At 39.0% G+C, this 20887-nt stretch overlaps 1 protein-coding gene across 1 annotated transcript; it reads left to right on the top strand.

The window, feature by feature from the left end:
• Positions 1-209: 209 nt before the first annotated feature.
• On the top strand, positions 210-752 carry LOC143039731 (uncharacterized). The gene has a single exon (XM_076209973.1). The coding sequence runs from the start codon at positions 210-212 to the stop codon at positions 750-752; it is 543 nt and encodes a 180-aa protein (XP_076066088.1).
• The last annotated feature ends 20135 nt before the right edge of the window (positions 753-20887 follow it).

Raw genomic sequence — 20887 nt, forward strand, 5'->3', positions numbered from 1 at the left:
TGAAGGTGGCGGTATCGTTATCATGGACAAGTCAGACTACAACAGTAAAATGGAAGCTCTTCTCTCAGACACATATACCTACAACTTCTGAACAACAAGCAAAGGATGAGGCCATTAAATTCAACAAAGAAGTGAGGAAGATACAAAAGAAAACAGAGAGAGGAAAACGCTTACTACACCTTCTTGAGGAGAACCCGAGAATACCAACAATGAAGGGTCTTCCCAAGACTCACAAACCCGAGATTCCCCTCACACCCATCACCTCTGGTATTGGCAGCGCCCCACATAGACTGGCCAAACGTCTTGCAAAGCCCTTGTCTTCATCCCTCGGAAAAATCAGTGGGGTACAACTTAATAACTCGTCCGACTTAATCAACAAATTACAATCAATAGACTTCAAAGACAAAATACTTGCAAGCTTCGATGTACAAAGTCTCTATACGAATGTCTTAATTCAAAACGCTATCTCTGCTATAAAGAAAGTCTTGCCTCACATCAACGGAGACGACCTTCCTATCAACAAGAAGGACTACATAAAACTAATTGAGATGTGCTTCAAATGTGCCTCGGATTTTTTCGACTGCAAAACATTTCACCAACATGAAGGCTTGCCCATGGAGTTCCATGTAAGAGCAGTACCCGCATGCCTCTTCTTAGAGACACTGGATAAAAGAAGAATACATGAACATCATCCCAAACGACAGCAAGTGGTACAGATACGATCTCGTCCTCCACAAAAACACCAACATTAGTGATATCTTATCACGTCTCAACCAAGTACACTCTAAAATTCAGCTGACTGTAGAGCACGAGGTTAACGGATCCCTACCATTCCTGGATACCGTCATCATCAGGGAAAACCCACCCACAAAGACGATTACATTCATTATTTTAGTGCTCACGACAAAAAGGCCAAGACTGGTGTAGCCATGGGATTTTACCTTCGAGCACTCAGGATATGCAGCCCTATATTCCTCAATGACGAATTGCAACATATAACCAAGACTTCGTAAAGCTTTCCCGCTGGTCTTCTCTCCGCAACCTTGAAGAAAGCCAGAGCCATAAGGGAGAGAAATAATGGCAAAAACAAAAGCAAGAACAATACAATGTACATGGTAGTCCCCACCTCAGACTTGGCCTGCGCACTCAGTAAAGAACTGAGGCATACGGACATCCACATCTCTTGTGACGCAGGTAAGAAAATTTAGTTTATAAAATTCCATGTTCAGGGTGTGACAGTGCATATATAGGACAAACATACAGGGGATTAATCACAAGATTAAAAGAACACAAAGCCGATGTCCAATACCACCGCAACACCAACGCACTCGTGAACCACATAGTCGAAGGAGGACTTCTACCTAAATGCGATCAAGCGAGTATTCTACATAATAATCTCAGCAAAAGGCAAAGAAAAATCATAGAAGCTCTGTACATAGCCACCAATAAATGTACGAACAATAGAGTAGGTGACATCAAATTATCGAAGACAACAGCACGGCACGGAGCAAAAGAATGGAAGAAAACGGGGCAAATAATCACCAGAAGCATCCCACGGAGTGTCAGTACGACCAACACGCAAGAGTTAGAGCCTCCTTGAACTCAGACCCATTGACCTATTGACCTATCCTAGTTCTTTACCCACACATTTTCTGTATTTATTGCCAGTATTTTCTGTAATGTAACATTCTTTCTGAAGGAGCACCATAGTGCGAAACTAGTTAAAGAATAAACTTTCGTTCTATTTGTGTGTTTTTCCCTCTGCCTCTCTCACAACCTGTCAAAATGTCGTCATATATATATATATATGTATATATATATATATATGTATATATATATATATATATATGTATGTGTATATATATATGTATATATATATACATATATACATATATATGTATATATATATACATATATACATATATATGCATATACATATACATATATTACACACAGGAACCCACAGTCGGAGAAAGAATAAACTTCGAATAAAGAAAAATCCTATATTTCGGCTATCAACTGTAGCCCTCTTCAGGAAAGTACATAAGATAGAGAACAGAGGGGACTTATAAACTACAGTAAGAAGAGATGTGGACAGTTGACCTCACTCAGGCGCGGGGCAAACTGGGGTGGCGGGGGAGGGAGGAGGTGAGGAGAGGGGAGGATGTAGTGTCCGCACCAACTTGGCAACTGCTGCGCGTGAGATTATGTCAGGTGTCCACTGCCCTTTAGAAATATTAATATTAGGGCATTCCTCAATTAATGCTGATTCGACTATTTTTCTCCTGAAACCGCAGTGGGACTTGAATACTAATCTGGCCTTACCCCAGTCGAAAGAATGATTCTTATTTTTGACATGAAGGAAAACAGCCGAATTTTCTTGCCCATACCTAATTGACCTTTTATGTTCTGCCAATCTAGTGTTCAGGTCTCTCCCGGTTTGACCCAAGTAAACCAAATCACAATCTTTGCAGGGCAAACAATAAACACCAGGTGACTCAACTTCCTTCGGTTTTTGTTGAACGTTCACAATTTGCTTACGCACGGTGTTAGGATAGTGATAGGCAATAGTGAGACGTTCATGAGGAAACAATTTAGTAGAAGAACTGATGGTATTATTAAATGGAATTTTTAAAATGTCCTTAAAGGAGCGGTGAAAACTTGAGGGGACGGAAGTTTTAGAATGGTTGGCCCTAGCCAACCAGTTTATTCTTTCTCCGACTGTGGGTTCCTGTGTGTAATTTACAAATGTGCTACTACATTTCTGTTTAGAAATATACATATATATATATATATATACATATATATATATGTATATATATACATATATATATATATATATATATATATATATATCAATTTTTAGAAGCTTCGCCAAGGGATTCAAACCCTGACCTGTCCGTGCATAATCACGAAGCCAAGACGCTAGTAACTGACCCTTGTACGATCTTACAAAAGGACTGCACAATAACATGCAGCCAATACCCCGTCTGGGATATTGGCTGCATGTTATTGTGGCAAAGTAGCATGCAGTTCATACTTTAGGGTCTATGTGGGGCGCCCCTACGGACCAGATCCACACATCATTTTGTCTGTGATAGAGGAAACTCTGTACATAGAGAAACGATGACACCTTTATACTACGACTGTCCCTCCGTTATGCTGTCCCCCAACCCCTTGTTACTGTCGTGTACCATTTCTCTGAATATTCATTTCCTTTTTTTCGCCTACCTACCCTGTGGTGGGGGCAAAAGAATACTGCCACCAAGTATTTCCTCTTGAGTCGTAAAAGGCGACAAAAAAGGGACGAGGGATGGGATTAGGAGTCCTACAACCTGTAGCCCCAAAAGGGGACATTCCTAAAAAAGAAAGTTAAGGTATAAGAGGGTCTGGGAGCTTTTCAACCAGTACCCTAAGTTTGGGTCTTTTAATGTGCGTGGATGTTGTACAGATGACAGTAAAAGGGAAGAGATAGGCAGTATGTTTGTGAGAAGAAAGATGGATGTACTGGCTTTAAGTGAAACTAAAATGAAAGGAAAGGGCAACTGTGAGTTTGGGAGTGTAGCTGGGAGGTACTCAGGAGTGAAGAGGGGACGAGGGAGAGAAGGGGTGGCTATACTAGTAAGTGAAGAGATAAGTAAGCGGGTAGTGGAGTGGAAGGAGGTTTCATCGAGGCTGATGTGGATGAAGGTGAAGCTGGGAAAGGAGATGTGGGTTTTTGAAAGTGCGTATGGACCTGGTAGTGAGAAGAGCGTAGAGGAAAGGGAGGCTTTTTGGGTAGATATGATTGAGTCCATAGAGGGATTAGGGAGAAATGTCGATGTACTTGTATTGGGAGACCTTAATGCTAGTGTAGGAAATGAACCAATAGACGGAGTGATTGGGAAGTATGGAGATCCAGGTAAAAATCGTAGCGGAAAATTTATGGTGGAGATGTGTGTTGAAGGAGAGTTGATGGTAGCAAATACAGCGTTTAGGAAGAAAGTCAAACATAAGTACACATGGGAGAGGGTGGTGGATGGAAAGGTGGAAGGTAGAGCGTTAATGGGCTATATAGTGGTGACCAGGAGTATGGTAGGAAGAGTTAAGGATGTATATGTTCTAGGGGGAGAGAGTGGGGGAATATCAGATCATTTTCTGGTGGAAGGTAAATTGAGAGTGGAGAACAGGTGGAGAAAGAGGAAAAGGGCAGAAGGTAGGGAGGTACTTAGAGTGAACTGCTTAAATGATAAAAAAAGAGAATGAGTATAAGAGGAAGCTGAGAGAGGAGTGGGGGGGGAGTGAAGGATAGAATAGAACTAGGAGGGGAGGAGGAATGGGGATGGTTCAAGGAGGGAGTCATAAGGTGTGCAAAGATGGCGTGTGGAACATGGAGGGCAGGAGGAAATAGAAGGAAGGGTAGTGAGTGGTGGGATGAGAAAGCAAAGAAAGGTGTAGAAGAGAAGAAACAGGCATTCATAGATTGGCTACAAATTAGGACGAGGGAATCGTATGAGAGGTACTAAGTAAAGAGAAGAGAAGTCAAGCATAAGATAAAGGAAGGAAAGAGGAGAGCCTTACCAATCTTAATAGATTGTAAAGCTTTAAGTACCTCATCAGTCGTGACAACAATGCGCGAGTCTCTCCTGTTACGATGAAAATTTGTGATGTGTGATCGTTCAGCAGAGAAGTCATATTTATCAAACCTTGCATAGAAAACATTAAGATCATTACAAAAGTCTGTTACACTTTTTACTCCATAATAGACCTTGTTTTTCTTCATTCCTATCATTTGTCTAACAGCATTCCAAACTGATTTTGTGTCACCCTTAAACAAGTATTCCACCTTGATTTTATACCTATTTTTGCATAAAGAAATTTCTTTTTCAACCTCTTTTAACTGATTTTTATCATTAACACGAAGAATGTGCTTTTTCTTATCTAGTAAATCCTTTAGTTCTTTCGTTACCCATGGTTTATTGTTTGGGAAGCATTTGACCATTTTTGGGGGTACAATTATGGCAATGCAAAAATTCAAGTACGAGTTCAACACATCGACATTAACATCAATAGAGGCATCACTGTCAAATAATACATCAAAATCTGTACACTCCATACAACCCAGTAAGGTCTCATTTACATCTTTATTCCAAGTATATAATAGTTTTTCCGTTGGTTTACTTCGTTTCAATTGTTGTCTATATATGGTAGTGAGAAGACATGTCATGATCGGATATGTCTAATGGTTTTGATTTTTTGGCTACGTAACTATCTCTTTTATTACAGAGGAAGAGATCTAATGATTTATTCTTCCTGTTTGGAAAGTTTATATATTATTGGTACTGAGGAACACACTTGCCAAAATGACAATCATTAAAATCACCCGTAATAATTTTGACAGCATCAGGATTTTCGTTTTCGACCTTACCTACAGACGCATACAAAATGTTCTCGGCTAACTTCACATCGGCACATGGTGTAACCATTACTAACCATCACCTACCACGCACGTGATCCACATGCTTGCAACATAGCTTACCTTGCTTTCCCAGAACACATACATCTAACGCAGCAGAATTCAGACAAAACAGGATATCACCACGAACACGCCAAATGCCACCAGACTAACCCATTAAAAACCCTTTATTAAATTACTCATAAGCTAACATTATAACATACCTAACAACACCCACCAACTATACGACCAACCCTCATATAAAAACTGACCCCATTGTATAGAATAGCGAGACTAACGCCTTTACTTACAACAAACCACTAACTCCCTCTATTAACCTACGACACCTATGTCACAAACGCCAGAGCTGGGTAGGTCAAGAGCCTACCGGCCAGAGCTGGACAGGTCAAGAGCCTACCAGCCAGAACTAGGCAGGCCGAGAGACTGCCAGCCAGTTGTGCCTTAGGTCAAGGCCTGTCACTTATTGTATATTGCCCATATATACATCTGTTGTTATGAATAAATAGAAGAAACTCCGGTTTTGAAGTTTATCTCGCCCGCATTAAGTCCATCTTATGTAACCACAACCGTTATCGGTTACACTTGGTGGTATAAATATAACTATAGCAAATACTTTAGTGAACTCACGTGGTAGGTAGAAAGGCTTTAGTGCAAGAGTTAAGTATTCAATATTTTCATCACAAAACCGCTCATACACATTGATATCTGTACACCACCTGTTGTTTACATACGCACAGACACCACCAGCTTGGTTTCCAGAGTCTTTTGACCTATCTCCCCGTTTTAATGTGAAACCATCTAGGATATAAGCAGAGTCTGGGTCTTTATCATGTTGTAGCCACGTCTCAGTTAAATAAATTAAGGATGATTCACGGTATTCATGTGTCTACTTTGTGAGTGCATAAAGTTCATCAATTTTGTTCCGTATACTTTGTACATTTCCACACACTACTGATGGTACCGGTACTCTAACGCCTCGCCTTCTACATCTCACACGTACTCCTTCTCGTCTTCCACGTTTCCTTGTACGTCTTTTAATATCATCCAGCCTAATAACCCCCATCATACTTCTCAGGCACCTCATCTCAAACACATTTAAACTCCTCCTCTCTTCCTCTGTTATGTTTTACGTTTCTGCCCCATACAGTGCTGTCGGCACAATCACTCCTTCATAAAATCTCCTCTTAGCATCCATTCCCAAATGTCTATTTTTCATTACACTTTTAATCCCCCAAGGCATTTACTTCCTTTTCTCAATCTACATTCTACTTTCACCTCCACTGCTCCCTTTCCCCATTTCATTCGCACCCAAGTATCTAAAACTATCCACTTCCTTCAGCCTCTCTCCATTAATGCTCACTTCTAGTCTGCTGCCACTTTCTTCCTTTGTACATCTCACCGCCTTACATTTACCCACATTTATCTTCAACTTCTTTCCTTTCCACACCTTCCCAAACTCTGTCACTTATTTCCTCAATCCTTCCCTGATCCTGCTTCAAGCTCAGTGTCGTCATTAAACAACAACTGGCTTATCTCCCACTTTTCTCCATTTTATTTCCTTTAATAATCTCCAATCCCTGACCCATAACCCTTGCATTTACCTCTCGCACCAACCCATCCATGTAAAAATTGAACAGCCAAGGCGATATAACACATTCCTGACGAAGTCCCATCTACTCCTCAAACCACTCACTCTTTCCATTTCTGATTCTAACACAAGCTCTACTACTTTCGTAAAAAATCTTGACTGCTCTTAACAGCTTTCCTCCTATCCCATATATCTGCAATACCTCCCACAGTGCCTTCCTGTCTACCCTGTCATAAGCCTTTTCCAAATCTATAAAGGCCCAAAATAACATCCTTACATTTTCCTGAAGCTTTCTTACATATCCGTCCTACCACAAAATTCCGATCCACGCAATTCCTACCGGTCTTAAACCCACACTGTTCCTCACCAATTGCTCCCTTTGTTCCTCTCCTATTCCTCTCAATCGAAACCCTCCCATATGCCTTCCCAACTACACTCAACAAGCTGATCCCTCTGAAACTACTACACTCACACTTGTCCCCCTTTCCCTTGCAAAGTGGAAATATACAGGCACTCCTCCAGTCATTTGGCACTCTACTCCCTTTTAAACATACATTAAATGACCTTACCAGCTAGTCCACCATCACTGCACCTCTTTTTTTTTTCTTTTTTTTTTTCTTTTTTTTTTTCATTTTGCATGACACCCATCCAACACAGGTGCCTAACCTTTTTCTCATCATCTTAACAATTGCCTTCACCTCATCTTTCCTTATTTCTCAATTTTTCTCATTCATCCCTGTCATTTTTTAGTTACCCACTGCAACTAAATTTCCCTCTCTATCCTCCAAACATTTAGGAACTCCCTAAAATATTCTGTCCATCTTCCTCCTACTGCCGTCTCTTCAATTATCATCCCTCCATCTGCACATTTTACCTTTTCTTCTCTACTTTTTCGTCTCCTCTTCCTCTCTTATTTTCTTTCCAAAACATCTTTTTATTTCTTTCAATATTTTATGTCATACTTATACCCCATTTCACATATACTCTTCTCTTTTCCTCCTTTCTCACCAAAACAGATGTCCTTCTATAGCGCATTAGAATCTACCTGTTTCAATCGGGTCAATATGCATGACCAAGAAATTATTATCCTAGGTGATTTCAATACGAATCTGGCAAGTACAAATAATAACCTTATTAAGGCAATGAGAAACTTGCTAATATCTCATGGCCTGACACAACTGATTGACGAGCCCACTAGAATAACAGGCACATCCAGGTCCATCATAGATCTTATCCTGGTCTCCGATCGTAACAAGATAACGCAATCTGGTGTTTGTGATTATGGTCTTAGTGACCACAAGCTCATATATTGTACTAGGAAAGCTAGGAAGACGATTTTCAACAAGCACAACACAGTGAAGCTTCGTTCCATGAAGCATTACTCACGAGAACATTTTGTAGATGAACTGGGTAGGACAGACTGGTCCCCAGTTCTAAATTGTACCGATGTTTATAAGGCTTGGTCTAATTCTAAGTACACATTTCTTACTATTATAGATAGAGTAGCGCCTCTCAAAGAGATACGAATAAAACAGAGGACGGAGCCATGGATGACTAACGAAATACTGGGTTTAATTAGAGATAGAGACAGATTTATTGCCAGATTTAGGAAAAGTGGAAATCAGGAGGACTATAATGGCTTTCTGTACTATAGGAATCAGGTGAATTATTGGAAGGATAAAGCCAAAGCTGATTATTGTACTAAGATGTTGCACCAGAACAAACACGATCCAAGGAAGCTTTGGCAAACACTGAAGACCCTAGAAGTTCACACAAAGCCTAGTAACAAAGTAGACAGGATAGGACTCATGATAAACGGCGAGCTCAACTCTGATAGGAACACCATAGCCCTATCAATTCAACACCTTTTTCACAACCATTGCCACAAAACTAGTTAAACCCCTCCCTACAGGTTCTGGGAAGTTTGGGCTGAGGTACGTTCAGGAGTATTATAAGGACAAGTCCTCAAAGTGTTTCAAACTGCATAAGACCACTCAAAAAGAAGTGTTTAAATTACTGGCTAGCATAAGTGCCAATAAGGCTACAGGGTTAGATGACATTCCTGCGAGGTTTGTTATTACTCCCCCAATAACCCACATAATAAATTTGTCTATTGGTTCAGAATTTATCCCAAGCGACATGAAAAGGGCTCGGGTAACACCTCTTTACAAGAAAAACGCAAAAACTGAGGCAGGTAACTACAGGCCTCTCAGGGAACGTAATCTACTATACGGTATGCAATCTGGTTTTAGAACGAACTACTCAACAGACACCAGCTTAATATACCTTCACGATCTGATAAAACAGGAATGAGTGTCGAACTGTCATCGGTCCAGGACTGGCTCATAGATAATAGGCTGTCCTTACACCTCGGTAAAACGGAAAGTATTGTCTTCGCATCCAAACCCAACCTCAGGAAACGTAGCGATGTACAGGTCAGATGTGGGGTTAATGTCTTGGAGTCAAAACAAGAGGTAACCTATCTTGGAATACCCTTAGATCAGTCCCTCTCAGGGAATGCTATAACAGATAAGATTGTTTCCAAGTGTTCACATAAAGTCAAATTTTTGTACAGAAAAGCCAGAAATTTTGATCTGGAAACAAAGAAGCTTCTGGTCTCAGCCTTGTTACAACATCACTTTGATTATGCTTGTAGCTCTTGGTACAGTAGTCTGAGCAGAAAAAACCAGTCCCGGCTACAGGTTACACAGAATAAGATAATTAGATTCATACTAAACCTACCTCAACGTAGTCATATTGGTATTGAAGAATTTAGCAAGGTAGGAATGTTACCTATAAAATATCGTGTCCAGCAGCTGAAACTAAACCAGGTTTACAATGTCATTCATAATTCTGCTCCCTCATATGTGAGCTGTAATTTTACATTATCGGCTGAGAACCGAACCCAGAATAGTCAAGAGTCTCTTATTGTACCTCATGCAGGTCCCTTCACCAAAAACAGTTTTCACTTCACAGGTACTCAACTATGGAACTCACTACCTGTGTCCATTAAGAAGACAAATAGCAAGGTTACCTTCAAGAAAAAAGTCAAGGGTTACTATATGTCTCAGCTATGGACAGAGAACAGCCTTGATTTTGTGTACTACTAGCTTAGTGAGGGATACCTGATTCTATGAGTAATACCATCCATATCTGCGTTCACTCATAACTATTCTGACCTCCCCTCTCCCCTTTTTTTGTTCTTCAGAAGTTTAGTTCAGCATAACAATGATTGATGTTTACAATTTGGTTTCCACCTTTGTTTTGCCACTCATAATATGGTATATGTCTCAGGTATGGTCCGAGAACAGTTATGATCTGACCTTTTTCCTCATTCTCCTTGTTGTTTTACTCATTCGAGTACTGGTCCCCTGTACCCTACCTCTGGTGCTTCAGGTTATAATGTACTACTCCCTGGTGCTCATAGTAATTGCCCACTCCGTCCTGAGATTCAGGTTAAATGTTAGATTTAATTAATAGGTGACCCTAGCTGCAGTGTAGGATTCACTATAACTACATGTTGTTACAGATGTAGAATATTGTAGTATATCATTAATGGTCCTACTCTGATATAGTACTCACTCATACATGTTGATACAGATGTAGAAAAATGCAGTATATTATTAATGGTACTACTCCGATATAGTACTCACTCATACTGTTTTGTTACAGTTTAACATTATTTTGTTGTTCCTTTGCTTAACGCAATGTTCCTTTTGGATGGTGCTCAAATTTTTGGACTCGATGTTCCTATGTGTACAAACATTTCAGTAATATTAGCAAAACTATAACAATGTTTATGTGTCATATGTGTACTGACTGGTATTACTCATGAGTGTCTCTGGTCCCCTCAACCCCCTACGTATGTTGTCCGTGTGACTTAGTGTAGAATAATAACCCGATGAGGACCACAATGGAAATAAGCGTACATGCTTTTTGTGTTATCCTCGGCAATTTGCATTTATTATTTCGAACTATGTGTTCTTGTCATTATTTGCACTTCATGTACATTAATTCATTGCCAAATAAAGTCTATCTATCTATCTATCTATCTATCTATCTATCTATCTATGCTTTACTTCTCTTTTCTTTTCCTTGTACCTCTCATATGATTCTCTCGTCCTATTTAGTAACCAATCTGTGAAACCTCTCTTCTTTTCTTCTACAACCTTCTTTGCTTCCTCATCCCACCACTCACTACCTTTCTTTCTATTTCCTCCCATCCTCCTTGTTCCACACACCATATTTGCACACCTTGTGACTCCCTCTTTGAACCATCCCCATTCCTCCTCCACTCATTTTCCTCTTTCTCCATCTATCCTGTAGTCTCAACTTACCTTCCACCAAAAAAATATTTTATGTTCCCCCACCCCACCCCCTTAGAACATGCCCTATCTACCACCCTTTCATACACCACCTCTCCCATGTGTACTTATGCTTGACTTTCTTCCGAAACACTGTATTTGCTCTGATCAACTCTCTAGACACCTCTCTACCATCAACTCTCCACCACGATTTTGTTTTCCTGGAACTCAACACTTCCCAAACACTACGTCTATTGGTCTATTTCCTACCCTAACATTAAGGTCTTCCAATACCACTACATTGACATTTCTCCCTAATCCCTCTATGCACTCATTTAAATCTATCCGAAAAACATCCCTTTCCTCTACACTCTTCTCACTACCAGGCCCATATGCACATACAAAGACCCACATCTCCCTTCCCAGTTTCACCTTCATCCACATTAACTTTGAAGAAATCTCCTTCCACTCCACCATACGCTTACCCATCTTTCCATTTACTAGTATAGCTACCCCTTACTCCCTCGCCCTCTCTTCACTCCTGAGACCCTCCCAACTGCACTCTCAAACTCAAACTCTCCCCTCCCTTTCAACTTTGTTTCACTCAATGCCAACACATCCATCTTTCTTCTCACAAGCATACTGCCTACCTTTCCTTTTACTCTCCTCTATACCACATCCACGCATATTAAAAGACCCAAACATTAGGATTCTTGGTTGGAAAATTCCCAGACCCTCCTATGCCTTTGCTTTTTGGGGGGAGAATGTCCCCTTTGGGGCTACAGGGAGAGGGATGCCTAGTCCTATCGCCGTCCCGATTTGGTCATCTTGTACGACTCAAGTGGGAAGACTTGGTGGCAGTATTCTTGTCCCCCACCACAGGGTTCGGCAAAATGAAAAATGAATATTCAGAGAAGTGGTACAGAACAATAACAAGAGTTGGGGAACAGCATAACGGAGGGGCAGTCTCTGCATAATAAAGTTTAATTTTTCTATGAACAGAGATTTCTTCTATCACAGACAAAATTGTTCCATCGCTCATTTCGCTGTAGGAGCTCTCCTGGGCAGATGTTTGATCGGCGGGCTGTTGTTAGTGATTGTGCGAAACACCAACGACGTAGGGCCGACATCCATGGCTCCAGTGCTGAACACGTCTAAGAACTGGGACAAGAGACGACATAACGAAACAGTCTCTCCCTAAGTCAGGAGTGTGGAGCTCCTCTGTGCCAAATCCTTCAGACACTCTGGCTGTTCCTTTCCGGTTGTTATTGCTTCGTTCGGCTGTCCATCACTCACATCACTTATCGGCTGTGGCTGCTCTCCTCGGCTTCCGTGGGCTCCTGTTGTCTTGCCCGGTTTTGACAGCATGCACTGAACTCTATATCTGTCCTGGGGGTCTGCTGACTGCGGCTCACTTGTTCTTAATCATCTGGGAGGTTCAAGGGCCCCTCATCGCCGTGCATCTTCAGCCTCCTAATCTCAAAGTTGATGATCCCAACTCTTTTGGGATCGTCGTGGATCTCAGACGCAAGCAATTATTCAGAGAGGAAGAAAAGATACCCAATAGTTTTCGTTCACCATGAACCAATAGACGGAGTGGTTGGGAAGTGTCGATCTCCAAGAAAAAAAAATCGTAGTGGAGAGTTGATAGTGGAGATGTGTCTAGGGAGTTGATCATAGCAAATACAGTGTTTAGGAAAAAAGTCAATTATAAATACACATGGGAGAGGGTGGTGGATGGAAGGGTGGTAGATAGGGCGTTAAAGGACTACATATTGGTAACCAGGAGAATAGTAGGAAGAGTTTTGGATGTACATATTCTAAGAGGAGAGAAAGTGGGGGAATATCCGATCACTTTTGGGTGGAAAGTAAGTTGGGAGTGGAGGATAGATGGAGAAAGAGGAAAAGGACACAAGGTAGGGAGTTACTTAAAGTAAACTGCTCAAATGAGAAAGAAAAGGAGAAAGAGTACAAGAAGACGCTGAGAGAGGAGTGGGAGGGAGTGAAGGATAGAGTAGGATTAGGAGTGGAGGAGGAATGGGGATGGTTCAAGGAGGGAGTCACAAGGTTTTTAAAGATGGTGTGTGGAACAAGGAGGATGGGAGGAATTAGAAGGAAGGGTAGTGAGTGATGGGATGAGGAAGCAAAGATGGTTGTAGAAAAAAAGCAAGCATTCATTGATTGGTTACAAATTAGGACGAGAGAATCATATGAGAGGTACAAAGAAAAAAAAGAGAAGTAAAGCATAAGATAAAAGAGGCAAAGTGGAATGCAGATGTAAAATGGGATAAGAATATGACAAAATTTTGAAAGTAATAAAAAGATGCTTTGGAAAGAAATTAAGAGAGGAAGAAGAGGCGAATCAAGTAGAGAAGAAAAGGTAAAAGGTGCAGATGGAGAGATGATACTGGAAGAGACAGTAGTAAGAGGAAGATGGGAAGAGTATTTTAGAGTTGCTAAATATAAAGGAGGATAGGGAGGGAAATGTTGTTCCAGTGGGAAGTGCTAAGAAAATGAGTGATGAGTGAGGAAAATGGATGAGAAATAATGAAAGATGAGGTGAAAACTGTTGTTAAGATGATGAGAAAATGTAAGGCACCTGGGTAGGATGGTTGTCGTGAGGAATGTCTTAAAAAAGGGAGGTACAGTGATGGTGGACTGATAAGGTTATCTAATGTTTGTTTGAAATAGGGTAGAGTGCCGGAGGACTGGAGGAGTGCCTGTATAGTTCCGCTTTGCAAGGGCAAGTGGGACAAGTGTGAGTGTAATAGTTTCAGAGGGATCAGTTTGTTGAGTGTAGTTGGAAGGGCTTATAGGAGTCTTTTCATTGAAAGGAGAGGAAAAGAGGGAGTAATTGGTGAGGAACAGTGTGGGCTTAGGACAGGTAGAGGTTGCGCGGATTAGATTTTTGTAGTAAGGTAGATATGTGAGAAAGCTATAGTAAAAGGTAAGGATGTTTTTATGCCTTTATGGACTTGGAAAATGTTTATGACAGAGTAGCCGGGAAAGCACTGTGGGAGATATTGCAGATATATGGGATAGGAGGAAAACTCAATAGCAGTCAAAAGTTTTTACGAGAGTAGTGGAGCCTGAAATGATGAGAGTGAGTGGTCTGAGGTAAAAATGGTACTTACCCAGGCGTGTGTAATGTCGCCTTGGCTATTCAATTTATACATTGATGGAGGTGGTGCGTTGAAGTAAACGCAAAGGGTAATGGGTCGGGGGTTGGAGATAGTTAAAGAAAAGTAGGAGATAAGCTGACGACACTGCGCTTGTGGCAGCATCAGAGGAGGGGTTATGACAGTTAGCGACAGCTTAGGAAGGTGTGCAAAAGAAGGAAGTTGAAGATAAATGTGGGTAAATGTAAGGTGATGAGATGTAAAACGGGATAATGTGGCAGCAGACTGGAAGTGTGTATTAAGGGAGAGAGACAAGAGGAAGTGCATATTTTTAGATACTTGGGTGCGAATGTGGCTGGAAAGGGAGGGATGGAGATTGAAATAGCATGTAGATTGAGAGAAGCAAGTAAATGCCTTGGTGTATTAAAATGTAATGAGAAATACATTTGGGAATGGATGCTAAAAGGAGATTGTATGAAGGAGTGATTCTGTCAACATCACTGCATGGAGCCGAAACGTGGAACATAAGAGAAGAGGAGAGGAGGAGTTTGAATGTGTTTGAGATGAGGTGTCGGAAAAGCATGATAGGGGATACTAAGTTGGATACTGATTTTGACAACATGACAAATGAAATGCTTCATAGATTTTATTCCAAGGACAACACTCAAAATAAACCCAAAGCAAAACACCAAATAAACATATTTTATCACAATACTTATACAGAAGCATACAAAAAAGATGAGAAAGCGGTCAAAGACATAATAAAGAAAAATTGCCACCCCGTAAACAAGGAAGATGAAATAAAAGTCATCATATACTATAAGAATCCCAAAACATCTTCACTAGTGATGAAAAATAACATGTTCAAACCTGAGGCATTGCAAAGAACCAATGTAATTTATGAATTCACTTGTCCAGAGGAAGACATTGCACTTCCAGCGAGTTACATTGGTCATACATAATGCACGTTAGGCAGAAGATTAACATACCATCAGCAAACATAGGCGATAAAAGAACACCTAAAGAAATGCCACAACATAGTAATCACAAGGGATTTAATATCTAAAAATACTAAAATCATTGGACACCATTATAATTCAAGAAAACTCCAGCTCTTAGTATCTATATACATCAGAGAAAAAGCCCCTTCCATCAATTTGCAATGCGATCTAATATCTAATATCCCCCTATACAGCCATAAATTGCAACATTTCGCCTCTACCACCCCCTCCCCCTCAGCTTCACCCTTTCCTCTCCCTCCTCCTCCTCCTCCTCCCCCACCCCCTCCACACACACCCTCTCCTCATCAGGTCTCTGAACCGTTTAAAAGGCCAGAGATCACGGGTAATCCGCTAATCTCCTCACACCTTCCTAAGCGAAGGTCACCCAGGGTCACGATGTAGCCGCCAGCCATCCTTTTCACCTAAGGCAAGAAGTAGTTATTAATATTATTATTATCATTATTATTATTAATATTATTATTATTATTAGTGTTATTATTCATTCAAATTTAAATGTAAAACTTAAATGTAATTCTAAGACTTGATATAAATTGTAAATGTGCAACAATCAATGTAATTCAAACTTGTAGTATCATATATTGTATCTTTAAAACAGAAATACCAGAAGATGTCTTATTAGAGACGAAACGTCGTGTAGTAAAATGGAGAAGTATAAGGAATTGGTTTATGCCCACCCTATCCAAGGGAAGAATATAATTAGAAAAATAGAAAACACAAGAAAGAAAATCAACAACTTCCAGAATGCTGTCGTATTCAATGAAACATATATATATATATATATGTATACATATATATGTATATATATATATATAGATAGATAGATAGATAGATAGATAGATAGATATGAATATATATATGTATATATTTGTGTGTGTATATACATATACATATATTATATATATGATATATATATATATATACATATATATATATATGTATATATATATATATATATATATATATTAACCACAATAGACTTTAATTCTAATCCATCAACATTGAGCTACTCGAGGAGGCCAGCATGCAGAAATTGAAACGTGGTACAACTAATGTTCGCCTCCTCGAGTCATTCGATGTTGATGGCTTAGAATTAAAGTGTATTGTAGTTGATAAAAATGTATATCTGTTCATTGGGACCCATTCAGTGTTGTACAAACACTTTCCCTCATTTGTATACTTACCAGTTGTACTATCATAGTGGATATGGGTTGAACGTAAAATTTTGTGTACGTGTATGTAAATCGAACATGCAAATATATAAGAAAAGTTGCGCTCAACTTATCTATCTTCATGGTGCAATCGGTTAAGTCACTAACACTTGTCACGTGCTAGCTCAGATTTGAGTCCCTGGCTGTACCACGTTTCACTTTCTGTATGTTGGCCTCCTCGAGTTGCTCGATGTTCATGGATTAGAATTTAAGTGTATTGTGGTTGTTAAAAATTAACATTTGTTCACTGGGGCCCATTCACTGTTGCACACACACACACACACACACACACACATATATATATATATATATATATATATATATATATATATATATATACATACACATTGAATGGTTCCCAGTGATCAATTAATATATTTTTCCAACCACATATCACTTTTAATTCCGCACCATCGCAAACATATATATATATATATATATATATATATATATATATATATATATATATATATATATATATACTGTATACATACATATATACGACTGAAAATGGAGGAAGCAGACGAGGAGTAATGGGAGAATTTTCATTCTTTAACTTTTCGACCTGCAGGGTCTTGATCACAAAGCTAACAACTCAAACATAGCAGGAGATTTTATACATGGACGGTTCATCTTATGGGACGCTTCGGAGAGCTTGTTATTCTATTTGCGTATTCTTTTATTATTAATAAGCTTGTGGATTCTGCTAGACATATAAAGCCTTCTCTATGGTTAATGTTGTTATTATTGTTAATGTACGCTGCCTCAATTGTCTTCCTCAGTTTCTTGGATGATCCTTTATTTAATATGGTTGTGTTGTTCCAGTCTGGAAGGTGGCCATGCTTATCCACATGCATTACTATGGAGTTAGATGATATTTGGGCTTTTACGTCATTTTTATGTTCATTTATCCTTTTATCAAGTCCGCTACCAGATTCACCGAAATATGAAGAGGGATAGTATAAGAGGTCGGTAGATAGAGGTAGACATTTTGGTAGATCGAGGGTTAGGTGAAACGATATGTAAATTTTATTCAGTTGTTATGATACAATGGCCGACGGCAAATTGTTGAGTTGCTTATTCTAGCTTACTGTCTTGTATTGTAAATATGGGTTAGAGCGGCGATCAAAGGTGCTGATGTGACTAAAATGTAAACACAGAGCTCGTTCTGCTTGCGACAAATTGCTTGCGTAAACAATATTGCTTGAGACAGTATAACAGTCTTTCTGATTGGAGAAAAGGATGGAGGAGGAGAAAAATTATTGGTGCATGGAGGTAATTCACGTCCTAAAAGGGTGATACTTATTTGCAACGTTCAAAGTTATTGGATGAATTAAATCGTGACGTCGGAGCAGACTTGGCTTGGTGGATGTAAGAGGACCCCAGGTGGGAGTCCCTTGGTGTAGCTTGAATAACCAAGTGTAACTGATAGTGAAGAGAAGAGAAAAAAAAATACGTTTAATTCACCTTCGAACTGATTAATGGAACTGGACTAAAAATTACACTACAAGAGTGGCATGGGGCCTACAGATGAAAAAGTGACTTACTGAAGTGTTGTAGCAGTGAACCTAACAGAGAGCTTTTACACGGGATTTTATATACGATGCTGTTTTCGTTAGTGGTATTATTGTAGCTATGCGTGACCAAATGTCCTACTTTGTTACCTGATGTCCTGGCTATTTTAATGCCCGCTTTTAGGAGAAAAGTGTCTAGGTATGAATTGATATTAGAGTTTAGTACTGTAATATATCTGGTTTCATCATCATATTATAATTTTTATTTTTATCTTTACTTTTGTTAATTGTTTCTTTGGCTTTCTTTTTCAATCTATATAAGAGACCTTTTGGATATTTGAATTTGATGAAAGTCTCTGTGATATGTTGTAATTCAAGATCTAGAAATTCTTTACTGCACATACGAAATGCTCTGAGGAAGAAACCTATTATAATACCTGTTTTAGTTCTGTCATTATGTCCCGAATAGAAGTGTATGTAGTCTTCTTTATTGGTGGGTTTCCGGTATACTGAAAATTTCACATTTTTATCTATTCTATGGATAATTGTGTTTAAGAAAGGTAATTTTCCGTTATTTTCATTTTCTGCAGTAAATTGTATATTTTCATTTACACTGTTTAATCTCCTGAGTTTGTTGTTAATGTCTGTATCCTTAAGTACAATTACGAGTACGTCATCAACATACCTAAACCATTTACTATTCCTACCCATTATTGTCATGTATTCTTCTGTTTCGAGTATTTCCATGTATAAATTTGCTAACACTGCAGAAAGGGGACTACCCATGGCGTGGCCAGAATGTTGTCTGTATTCAATATTATTAAAAGTGAAAGCGCCAAATCTTACACAAAGAAAAATTAATTCGAGATAATCTTTTTTGGGGGTGGTTACATCTTCATTTTTCAAATTATTTACTAACCGTTCAAAAACTTTTAGATCGTCATTTATTGATACTCGAGTGTATAAAGAGGTGACATCGTAGCTAGCTAGTTTCTTGTTATTCAAATCTAAATCTTTTAATCTGTTAATTAGATCCGTATAATTTCGTAGTTGTGCATCACTAATAGTTCCTAAAGTATTGGATAAAGGTTTAGCTAAACATTTGGCTAACTTATGAGGTGCACTATTGATTCCTGAAGTAATGGGGCGCATAGGAATTCCTGTTTTGTGGATCTTAGGCAGCCCATGCATTCTTGGTGATAAAGGTGCTTCTTCAAGTAGGTTTAATAGTTTTTTCCCTTTCTCTGATTTCTTTAATATTTTTCTCGCTTTTGTTGTGAATTTTTCGCCTTCATTTTTTGCGTATCCACTATGTTTTTTCTCGTAAGTTTCACTGTCACTGAGTAAATCTAACATTTTATTATTGTAGTCTTGTTGGTTCATCACTATTATGCCTCCTCCTTTATCTGCACTTGTGATTATAATATTTTTGTCTTTACTTAGGCAAATTAAAGCATTGAGAAATCTTTTTGGAATAACACACTTGTTCTTGTTTGCCAAGGCTTGATAACATGCGGTAATACCTTGAATAAAACCTTTGTCTACATCTTCCATTTTCCATATATAGTTTTTGTTTAGATATTCACTAAATTTCTTTATATATGAATATATATATGAATATTATATATATCATATTATATTATATATATATGAATATCTATATATATATATATACATAATATATATATATATACATAATATATATATATATATATATATATATATATTACAAAGGATTACAAACGCGGAGCATGCCGACAGGAGACCTTTTGGTCCATATCTAGGTGGGATGCGATAAAAAATCATACATACATCATACATATACCAAGGCTTTTTTCCACTTACAAGGGGGGTAGCCAAAAAGAAAAAGGCATAAAATCATTCCCACCCATTCCATCCCTGAATACACTCCACACCCCTCCACCTTCCCTCTTATCTTAGCACCTCCTGAATGACGGGTCATCCCTGCACCTTGTCCACTGCCCTGGGTCAGAAGCAGTGTCGCAAGACACAGCACATCCACAGCAAGGCCGCTTCATTAAATCGGCGACCCCCCATCTCCGTCCCCCCATTGCATAAAATGAGAGGACGGGGAGAAATCCCTTCGGGCTGCGTCAAATTTTGCTCACACATACTACCTCACCCCCATCCACCCACCCATTCCACCTCCTGCTATCACACAAAATCATAATAATAAAAAGATTAAAAAGTAAAAACTATAATAATGTAAATAACAAATAAGATGCATAAATAAATGCATAGGTATGTTAGATAATAAACAAACAGATAAATAGTAAATAATGATAAATTGACATATAACTAATAATAAATGAGAATCAAACAGATAAATGATAACAAAACAAAAACAAATAATATAAAATAAATTGTAATCATTACAGCATCTTGCTTAGGTGTTTATCTAAATGATTCTTAAAGCTTCGAACTGAACTACATTGCACTGCCTCTGTAGGAAGTTTATTCCATTCATTGACTACACGGCTAGCGAAATTGTTTCTACCCACTTCCAAATTGAATCTATTTCCGGACAGTTTGAGACTATTATTTCTTGTCTGATTCTCATTCAATGTGAAAATTTGGTTACTTTTGATTTCATCAATTCCCTCTGAGTCTACGCTTTTTTAGGGAAAACAGATTCATATGTTTTAGTCGATTTTCG

The sequence above is a fragment of the Oratosquilla oratoria genome, chromosome 27, assembly GCF_046742065.1.
Source record: "Oratosquilla oratoria isolate Oo_2021 chromosome 27, ASM4674206v1, whole genome shotgun sequence".
Classification (NCBI taxonomy): domain Eukaryota; kingdom Metazoa; phylum Arthropoda; class Malacostraca; order Stomatopoda; family Squillidae; genus Oratosquilla; species Oratosquilla oratoria.

Coding starts and splice junctions, on each gene's coding strand:
- LOC143039731 (XM_076209973.1), top strand. CDS start 210: ATGAAGGGTCTTCCCAAGACTCACAAACCCGAGATTCCCCTCACACCC.